This window comes from Oncorhynchus gorbuscha, linkage group LG08 (assembly GCF_021184085.1).
Source record: "Oncorhynchus gorbuscha isolate QuinsamMale2020 ecotype Even-year linkage group LG08, OgorEven_v1.0, whole genome shotgun sequence".
NCBI lineage: Eukaryota > Metazoa > Chordata > Actinopteri > Salmoniformes > Salmonidae > Oncorhynchus > Oncorhynchus gorbuscha.
Window position 1 is genome coordinate 73,702,034 of NC_060180.1, and position 11,028 is coordinate 73,713,061.

At 43.2% G+C, this 11,028-nt stretch overlaps 1 protein-coding gene across 2 annotated transcripts in view; it reads left to right on the plus strand.

The window, feature by feature from the left end:
- Positions 1–1,587, plus strand: part of LOC124042175 (alpha-amylase-like) — a 33,852-nt gene extending 32,265 nt beyond the window's left edge. For both annotated transcript variants that reach the window (XM_046360574.1, XM_046360572.1), the window contains 2 exons: positions 58–183; positions 1,346–1,587. In XM_046360574.1, coding sequence (XP_046216530.1) covers positions 58–183; positions 1,346–1,535 — 316 coding nt within the window. In that variant the 3' untranslated portion in view covers positions 1,536–1,587. The remainder of the gene's footprint in view (positions 1–57; positions 184–1,345) is intronic.
- The last annotated feature ends 9,441 nt before the right edge of the window (positions 1,588–11,028 follow it).

Here is an 11,028-nt window from a genome sequence, read left to right on the forward strand (position 1 = left end):
TGCAGAAGATAACATAACCATGGTAATAGATTCCCTCTTTGTCTTCTGTCTGTGTAGGAACATGGCTACATTCCGTAACGTGGTGAACGGACAGCCCCATTCCAACTGGTGGGATAATGGAGACAACCAGGTGGCCTTTGGACGCGGTAACCGTGGTTTCATTGTCTTCAACAACGATGACTGGTAATATACTGTAACACCTTGGTTAATAATGTCTATACTGTAACACCTTGGTTAATAATGTCTATACTGTAACACCTTGGTTAATAATGTCTATACTGTAACACCTTGGTTAATAATGTCTATACTGTAACACCTTGGTTAATAATGTCTATACTGTAACACCTTGGTTTTTAATGTCTATAATCAAATCAAATCAAATGTATTTATATAGCCCTTCGTACATCAGCTGATATCTCAAAGTGCTGTACAGAAACCCAGCCTAAAACCCCAAACAGCAAGCAATGCAGGTGTAGAAGCACGGTGGCTAGGAGAAACTCCCTAGAAAGGCCAAAACCTAGGAAGAAACCTAGAGAGGAACCAGGCTATGTGGGGTGGCCAGTCCTCTTCTGGCTGTGCCGGGTGGAGATTATAACAGAACATGGCCAAGATGTTCAAATGTTCATAAATTACCAGCATGGTCGAATAATAACAAGGCAGAACAGTTGAAACTGGCGCAGCAGCACAGTCAGGTGGACTGGGGACAGCAAGGAGTCATCATGTCAGGTCGTCCTGGGGCACGGTCCTAAGGCTCAGGTCCTCCGAGAGAGAGAAAGAAAGAGAGAATTAGAGAGAGCATATGTGGGGTGGCCAGCCCTCTTCTGGCTGTGCCGGGTGGAGATTATAACAGAACATGGCCAAGATGTTCAAATGTTCATAAATGACCAGCATGGTCAAATAGTAAGGCAGAACAGTTGAAACTGGAGCAGCAGCATGGACAGGTGGACTGGGGACAGCAAGGAGTCATCATGTCAGGTAGTCCTGGGGCATGGTCCGAGGGCTCAGGTCCTCCGAGAGAGAGAAAGAAAGAAGGAGAGAATTAGAGAACGCACACTTAGATTCACACAGGACACCGAATAGGACAGGAGAAGTACTCCAGATATAACAAACTGACCCTAGCCCCCCGACACAAACTATTGCAGCATAAACACCTTGGTTAATTTGTTGGCTGACTGGTTGGTAAGTTTGTTGGTGGGTGGGTTTACTGGCAGAGGGATCAATCGATTGATTGATTGACTGACTGATTAGTTGACTGGTTGGTTGATTGATTGACTGAGTGGTTAATTGATTGAATTCAGATCAGCTTCACTCTTAGCTCTCTACTTCCTGTGTTTCAACCAATCAGGCACCTGGATGTGACTCTGAACACTGGCATGCCTGGCGGCGCCTACTGTGATGTCATTTCTGGCCAGAGGGACGGAGATCGCTGCACGGGGAAGACCATCAAGGTCGGGGACGATGGTCGCGCCCACTTCAAGATCAGCAACACCGACGAGGACCCCATGGTGGCGATCCATGCCGACTCCAAGCTGTAAAAAATAAAACACTATAAACATAAACAAACAATAAAATCTACTGCAAACTGAACTTCTGTGGTGGTTTGGTTTTGTTTTTGCTGTTATGTGAAGGATTGGTCAATGCTGAATCTATCTCAGCAGATGTCCTTTAACATGCTTGCTAATTTATAGGGAAGCAGGTTAACGGTCTTGATTTGAGACAGACACATAAGTAGTTGAAGCTATACACCTTAACTTTGACACTTCTAAGTTGACTTAGGCAAATGGATGGTCACAATGACATTAGGTTATTAGTACAACACTAAGAAGCTAACATAGTATTGGTGCTTGAGAGAGGCATGTCTCAAGATAGTGTGCCTTAACTATAATGATCGAAGTACAGTCAAATGAGGCCTAGAAGAATTGTGTCCCTTGTCAAAGTCACACTAAAAATCTAATTATTGTTGCTTCAACTGAGATTCAACTGAGATTCCACTGAGATTCCACTGAGATTCTACTGAGATTCTCCTGAGATTCTACTGAGATTCTCCTGAGATTCTACTGAGATTCTACTGAGATTCAACTGAGATTCAACTGAGATTCTACTGAGATTCTACTGAGATTCTACTGAGATTCTACTGAGATTCTCCTGAGATTCTACTGAGATTCTACTGAGATTCCACTGAGATTCCACTGAGATTCCCCTGAGATTCCCCTGAGATTCTACTGAGATTCTACTGAGATTCTACTGAGATTCTACTGAGATTCCACTGAGATTCTCCTGAGATTCTACTGAGATTCTCCTGAGATTCTCCTGAGATTCCACTGAGATTCCACTGAGATTCCCCTGAGATTCCCCTGAGATTCTACTGAGATTCTACTGAGATTCTACTGAGATTCCACTGAGATTCCACTGAGATTCTACTGAGATTCTCCTGAGATTCTACTGAGATTCCACTGAGATTCTACTGAGATTCTCCCGAGATTCTACTGTGATAAATTGTACACATTAATTTAATAGCAACTCCCCAGCAGGAGGCATATAGGACAAACATTATTATTTATTTTACCTAAAGGGGTCCAAATATTCTATATCAAATAGCTAAATGATCCTTGATATGACCATCTGAAAGAAATTCCATATATTAGCTGAGTAGAAACCCCCCATGGATGAAAAGGGAATATAGTAGAAAAGTCAAAAGTTTGGACACACCTACTCATTAAAGGGTTTTTCTTTATTTTAACAATTTTTTACATTGTAGAATAATAGTGAAGACATCAAAATAAAGAAATAACACATATGGAATCATGTAGTAACCAAAAAAGTGATAAACAAACAAGCCATCCTTTGCCTTGATGACAGCTTTACACACTCTTGGAATCCTCTCAATCAGCTTCACCTGGAATGCTTTTCCAACAGTCTTGAAGGAGTTCCCACATATGCTGAGCACTTGTTGACAGCTTTTCCTTCTCTCTGCGGTCCAACTCATCCCAAACCATCTCAAACGATAGGGCAAACCAGAGCCTCACATCGCCAGCTTCGCGTAAATACGATGCTTTTCCAAATGAGCGATCGTTAGTGGCATATGTATTTATGTGAGAATAGCTTCCAAGGGTCCTATAGAGACCAATGTTCCTTAGCCCTCCTCCCCAAAACCCCCTTCTCTTCTCTCTGAATCTACCGTGTTATAACCCAACTGTTTAGTCAACTAGGAATGGTATAATGTTATTATGCATTGTATATTCTGTAATTGTTTAATTACTTAGTAAATACATATTTGAGCCAATTGGTGTATGGATAATTTATAGTAAAGATAAAGGGTTCGTGCGGATAACCAACAATAATAATTAATTGACAAATTATATTTCTAATTCATTAATTAGAAGACTAATTGATCAGATATTAAAGTATCTGAAGAGTTATATTCGGAAAATTATAACTTTGTAATCTGAACATTTTCCGTGGTGCCCCGACTTCCTAGTTAATTACATTTACATGATTAGTTGAATCACGTAATAATAATAATTACAGAGAATTGATTTGATAAAATAAGTCTTCACCTTTAATGATACTAAAGCCACGACTCTTCTGTACACCATCCCTACCTTGTCACAACACAAATGATTGGCTCAAAGGCATTAAGAAGAAAATAAATTCCACAAATGTACTTGTAACAAGGCACACCTGTTAATTGAAATGTTTTCCAGGTGACTACCTCATGAAGCTGGTTGAGAGAATGCCAAGAGTGTGCAAAGCTGTCATCAAGGCAAAGGGTGGCTACTTTGAAGAATCTCAAATATAAGATATATTCTGATATGTTTAACACTTTTTTGGTTACTGCATGATTCCATATGTGTTATTTCATAGTTTGATGTCTTCACTATTATTCTACTATGGTGAAAATAGTTCAAATAAAGAAAAACCCTTGACTGGTACAGTATAAACAAATGTTGGCTTGATGCCAATACAAAAATGTAGGACTAAACATGGAAACAGGAAACAAACTGTACATATAGTCTTGTTCTGCCGCTGTTTCTGATTGGACAGATTTATTGGAGGACTACAAGTCTATAAGTTTAAACTACAAGTTTATTGGTAAACATGGACAGAATCCCCATCAGCAGATATTTCCACAGAACACTAGCTCCCTCAATGGGTGTAAAATGGTACAGCATCCATTCGTCAGAAAATATCTATGCATTATTCTCATTGAGTCCATCTTTCAAAGAATGACTGAACAGTAGTGTCCCCCTAATGAACTCTGTATCTGTAGAGAGGACCATGCATTGATACTCATTCTTTGAAAGAGACTCCTTTATTGTCCAACAGCAGTGTTTCTAGTCACTAGTCAGCCTCCTGTCTCTGTGGTTCCCTTTAAAGAGTTTCCATTCGTCCGTCCGTCTCTCTCTCTCTCTCTCTCTCTCTCTCTCTCTCTCTCTCTCTCTCTCTCTCTCTCTCTCTCTCTCTCTCTCTCTCTCTCTCTCAATTCAATTCAATTCAATTCAAGGGGCTTTATTGGCATGGGAAACATATGTTAACACTGCCAAAGCAAGTGATGTAGATAGTGAAATAAACAATAAAAATGAACAGTAAACATTCCACTAACAGAAGTTCCAAAACATTAAAGATATTACAAATGCCATATTATGTATATATACAGTGCTGTAACAATGTACAAATGTTTATGTATATATTTTTGCTGTTTATTCTTTGTCATAGAAAAGACTGGAGAAGTGGTACACACATCTCCGTTTTGGATAGATAATTATTTGTGTTGTTGTTTGTTTAGTGTTTTCCCAGAATCAAATCAAATCATATCAAATGTATTTATAAAGCCCATCTTAAATCAGCTGATATCTCAAAGTGCTGTACAAAAACCCAGCCTAAAACCACAAACAGCAAGCAATGCAGGTGTAGAAGCACAGTGGCTAGGAGAAACTCCATAGAAAGGCCAAAACCTAGGAAGAAACCTAGAGAGGAACCAGGCTATGACGGGCGGCCAGTCCTCTTCTGGCTGTGCCGGGTGGAGATTATAACAGAACATGGCCAAGATGTTAAAATGTTCATAAATGACCAGAATGGTCAAACAAACAATAATCAGAACAGTTGGCACCGACAGAGAGACGCAGCAGCTCTGCTTCTAGCTCTAAAGCAAATTTAGTATTTTTTAAGTGTGTGTTATTTCTTACATTATTAGCCCAGAATGTTCTTTGTATTATTACCGACAGCCGGTAGAAACTGTTGGATATCAGAGACTCATCACATTTCTCCAGGACTTTCCTGATCCTGGATCGTAAAAAAATGTTATTTAACAAAGTATTGAGATAAACTTTGGTTATTGACCAAATACTTATTTTCCACCATAATTTGCAAATAAATTCAGAAGAAATCCTACAGTGTGATTTTCTGGATTATTATGTTTGTCATTTTGAAGTGGACCTATGATGAAAATTACAGGCCTCTCATCTTTTTAAATGGGAGAACTTGCACAACTGGTGGCTGACTAAATACTTTTTTTGTTAAACAAATCAAAATATTACAAAAGTTTATTATTTGTTTAACACTTTTGGGATATTTATTTATTCAATGTATTTTTTAATTGAATATTAAAACATACAATCTACCTGTAGGGAAGCCGTTCAACATTTACATCACATTCAGTCATCTAGCAGACACTCCCATCCAGAGAGACCCACAGGAACAGCCAGGGTCAAGCACCCTGCCCAGGGGCACGTCAAACACATCTCCCACCAAGCCGGATCAGCGACCTATCGCCCAGAGGGGCCAAGCTACCAACTGCCAAGATCAACAGTTCCCGAGAGCTGCCCCTAAACCATCTGAGAAACCCCACACAGTCCCCCTCCGAAAACCAAACATCTCCCCACCCACCCCCTCTGCAAGCCACCCTAACGAATTCGCCAAACAACCAACCAAATGAACAAAGAGAGAAAACAGAACACAACAATTCACAAACAAAAAGACATCAAGGAAAACAGAAAATCACAACAGCTGACTGGATGTGAACTGTGTGTGTGTGTGTGTGTGTGTGTGTGTGTGTGTGTGTGTGTGTGTGTGTGTGTGTGTGTGTGTGTGTGTGTGTGTGTGTGTGTGTGTGTGTGTGTGTGTGTGTGTGTGTGTGTGTGTGTGTGTGTGTGTGTGTGCGTGTGTGTGTACACGCATACAAGCACATCCCCTCCCATCTTTCAATGTTTTTTTTCTATTTTATTTTTAAAACTTTTATCTTTGATTCCCTTCTATCTAGAAACCTAGAAACTCTACTCCCACTTGTCTCCAGTTCCACATCAGTTTCCCTCAGCCCATCCCACCTCCCATCCCATCTCTGCTGGCCACCATTTTCAGATTTCTGTGCACCATATATCTTTCAACTATGCTGTGTTGTTAAACAAACAAGTTGAATCTATCTAATCTAATAGAATCCACAGATTGCGAGTTGAAGGTAAATAATTTCACAAAGAGAGAAAAGGGCGGAGAAAGAGAGAGATGGGAGATAGAAGGGGGAGAAAAAGAGATATAGGAGAGAGATGAGAGAGAAAGAAGGGGGAGGAAGAGAGAGATGGGGGAGAGAGAAGGGGGAGAAAAAGAGATATAGGAGAGAGATGAGAGAGAAAGAAGGGGGAGGAAGAGAGAGATGGGAGAGAGAGAAGGGGGAGAAAGAGAGAGATGGGAGAGAGAGATGAGCGAGACGGGGGGAAAGAGAGAGATGGGAGGAGAGAGAGTTGAGAGAGGAGGGGAAGAGAGAGACGGGAGAGAGAGAAGAGGAGAGAAAGGGAGAGACGGGAGAGAGAGATGAGAGGGATAAAGAGAGAGATAGATGAGAGAGAAGGAGTGAGAAAGAGATAGATGAGAGAGGGAGAAAGGGGGAAGAGGAAACGGAAAAAAAGATACAAGAGACAGAAGAGGGAAAGAGAAAGATGAATGAGTCGGTTTATCCTCTCCTCCCACACCACAGCCCTGTCTGTTACCAGCCAAACCATCTTGTGGACATGGTGTTAGTGTGATGTCAGACATATCTCAGCACATAAATCAGTCATAGAGATGGAAGGAGAGAGAAAGAAAAGATATCGAAGGAGAGAGAGAGGAAATGAGGAAGGAAGGGGCTGGTGGAAGGAGTAAAAAAGTTGAGGAAATGAGAAAGAAGGAGAAATGAGAGAGAGATGGAGAAAGGAGGGTAAGAGACATGGGAGAGAGAGAAGGGGGAGAAAGAGAGAGATGGGAGAGAGAGAAGGGCGAGAAAGAGAGAGATGGGAGAGAGAGAAGGGGGAGAAAGAGAGAGATGGGAGAGAGAGAAGGGGGAGAAAGAGAAAGGAGGGTAAGAGACATGGGAGAGAGAGAAGGGGAAGAAAGAGAGAGATGGGAGTGAGATGTGAGAGAGAGAAGGGGGGGAGAGAGAGATGTGAGAGAGAGACAGGGGGAAGAGAGAGATGGGAGTGAGATGTGAGAGAGAGAAGGGGGAGAGAGAGATGTGAGAGAGAGAGATGGGAGAGCGAGACAGGGGGAAGAGAAAGATGGGAGAGAGAAGAGGGGGACGAGAGAGATGGGAGAGAGAGAAAGGGGGGAAAGAGAGAGATGGGAGAGAGACATGGGAGAGAGAGAAGGGAGAGAGAAGAAGGAGAGAAAAAGAGAAATGGGGGAGAGAGAGAGAAGGGGAGAGAGAGATGGGAGAGAGAAGGGGGAGAGAGAGAGGGGAGAGAGAGATGGGGGAGAGAGAGATGGGAAAGAGAGAAATTGGGGAGAGAGAGAAGGGAGAGAGAGAAAAAAGGGGGAAGAGAGAGATGGGAGAGAGAGAATGGAGAAAGAAGGGAGAGAGAGAAGGGGGAGAGAGAGATGGGTGAGAGAGAAGGGGGGAAGAGGGAGATGGGAGAGATAGATAGAGAAGGGGTTAGAAAGAGAGAGAGAGAGATGGGAGAGAGAGAAAGGGGGAGAAAGAGAGAGATGGGAGAGAGAGAAAAGGGGGAAGAGAGAGTTGGGGAGAGAGAAGGGGAGAGAGAGAGAAATGGGGGAGAGAGAGAGAAGGGGGAGAGAGAGATGGGAGAGAGAGAAGGGGAGAGAGAGAGAAATGGGGAGAGGGAGAGAAGGGAGAAGGGAGAAGAGAGAGACAGGGGGAAAGAGAGAGATGGGAGAGAGAGAATGGAGAAAGAAGGGAGAGAGAGAAGGGAGAGAGAGAGATGGGAGAGAGAGAAGGGGGAGAAAGAGAGAGATGGGAGAGAGAGAGAATGGAGAGAAAGTAGGGGGAGAGAGAAGTGGAGAGAAAAAGATAAATGTGGGAGAGAGAGATAAGGGAGAGAGAATATGGGAGAGAGAGAAGGGGGGGAAAGAGAGAGATGGGAGAGATAGAGAGAGAGAGAAGGGGTTAGAAAGAGAGAGAGAGAGATGGGAGAGAGAGAAGAGGAAAGGAAAGAAATAGAGACAGAGACAGAGGAGGGAAAGAGAAAGATGAATGAGTAGGTTTATCCACTCCTCCCACACCACAGCCCTGTCTGTTACCAGCCAGATCATGTTGTGGACATGGTGTTAGTTTGATGTCAGACATACCTCAGCACATAAATCAGTCATAGAGCAAGCCCAGTCCACATCACCTCAGCTATGCAAATGATTACACAGAACACAGATGGAGTTGAAATATAATTAGTAATCTAACAGAACTCAGATGTTGTAGGAGTTGTAAATATAGTTAGTAATCTAACAGAACTCAGACTTCACCATTTTTAATGGATATATAATGGATATATAATTATTTGTATGTGTATAAATGTATTTACATAATATAAATAAGTTATAAATTAATCAGTTGATCACAAAGAATGTATCAGGTTATTACCAAATGAGTGATAACATAATCACCATAAATGAAAATGTAAAGTTATATATTTTCCGCTGTTAGTAAGTAAATGAAATGGTATGTTTGTATTGTTTAGGCTGTAATGAGTGAAATGCATTGTGGCGGTCGTTCTTTCCAGAGGAACGTTTCAGCCGGGAATCCTCCTCTCCGCGATGATGATGATGATGTGCTGTGCAGATGTGGAGAAAATAAAATACTTTCCATCTCACTGCAAAGAAAAACAGCAGCAGCAACAGAAGTCCTCAGGGAGAGAACCGCCGTCTCAGAGCGGGTCTGACACACTCTGACTCACACACACTCTCTGACACACACACTCTGACACACCAACACACACACACACACACACACACTCTGACACACACACACTCTCTGACACACACACACAGTCTGACACACACACACACACACACACACACTCTCTCTCTCACACACACACACACACACACACACACACACACACACACACACACACACACACACACACACACACACACACACACACACACACACACACACACACACACACACACACACACACACACACACACACACACACACACACACATACTCTGACACACACACACAGACACTCTCTGACACACACACACACACACACTGACACACACACATACACTCTGACACACACACTCTGACACACCAACACAAACTCACTCACTCACTCACTCACTCACTCACTCACTCACTCACTCACACACACTCACTCACTCACTCACACTCACTCACTCACTCACACACACACACTCAAACACACAAACACACCCACTCGAACACTCACTCACACTCACACTCACACACAAAAACTCACTCACACTCACACACTCACTCAGTCACACTCAGTCACACGTGTGCATGTACCGTGCACACTCACAGGCGGAAAGACAGTCAGAGACATATACATTCTTAAAACATGCATACACACAGTCTCAACCTCAATGGCAGAAAGACAGACTTGCTGCACCCAGTTTCTATTTCCCTCTCCCTTCATCTCATTCTTTCTCTCCTTCTCTCTCTGTCACTCTCAAAGCCCACACAGCGACACATTCACTTAATCACTCACACACACACTCACATACTCACAGACACATGCTCACAGACATATTATCACAGACACATGCTCACAAAAATATGCTCACAGACACATGCTCACAGACACATACTCACAGACACATGCTCACAGACATATGCTCACAGACACATGCTCACAGACATATGCTCACAGACACATGCTCACAGACATATGCTCACAGACACATGCTCACAGACACATGCTCACAGACACATGCTCACAGACATATGCTCACAGACACATGCTCACAGACATATGCTCACAGACACATGCTCACAGACATATGCTCACAGACACATGCTCACAGACACATGCTCACAGACACATGCTCACAGACACATGCTCACAGACACATGCTCACAGACACATGCTCACATTCAGACATTTCCAAACACACATGTAGAAATAATATGAAGCACAACACACACAACCCCAACCCATGCAGAGAGGAGGGGGGAGGGACCAGGATCGAGTAGAACGGAGTTCCACTGGGTTAGGGTGAGTATAAGGGAGTTCCACTGGGTTAGGGTGAGTAGTAGAAGGGAGTTCCACTGGGTTAGGGTGAGTAGTAGAAGGGAGTTCCACTGGGTTAGGGTGAGGAGTAGAACGGAGTTCCACTGGGTTAGGGTGAGGAGTAGAACGGAGTTCCACTGTGTTAGGGTGAGTATAAGGGAGTTCCACTGGGTTAGGGTGAGGAGTAGAACGGAGTTCCACTGGGTTAGGGTGAGTATAAGGGAGTTCCACTGGGTTAGGGTGAGGAGTAGAAGGGAGTTCCACTGGGTTAGGGTGAGTATAAGGGAGTTCCACTGGGTTAGGGTGAGTAGTAGAAGGGAGTTCCACTGGGTTAGGGTGAGTAGTAGAAGGGAGTTCCACTGGGTTAGGGTGAGGAGTAGAAGGGAGTTCCACTGGGTTAGGGTGAGTAGTAGAAGGGAGTTCCACTGGGTTAGGGTGAGTAGTAGAAGGGAGTTCCACTGGGTTAGGGTGAGTAGTAGAAGGGAGTTCCACTGGGTTAGGGTGAGTAGTAGAAGGGAGTTCCACTGGGTTAGGGTGAGTAGTAGAAGGGAGTTCCACTGGGTTAGGGTGA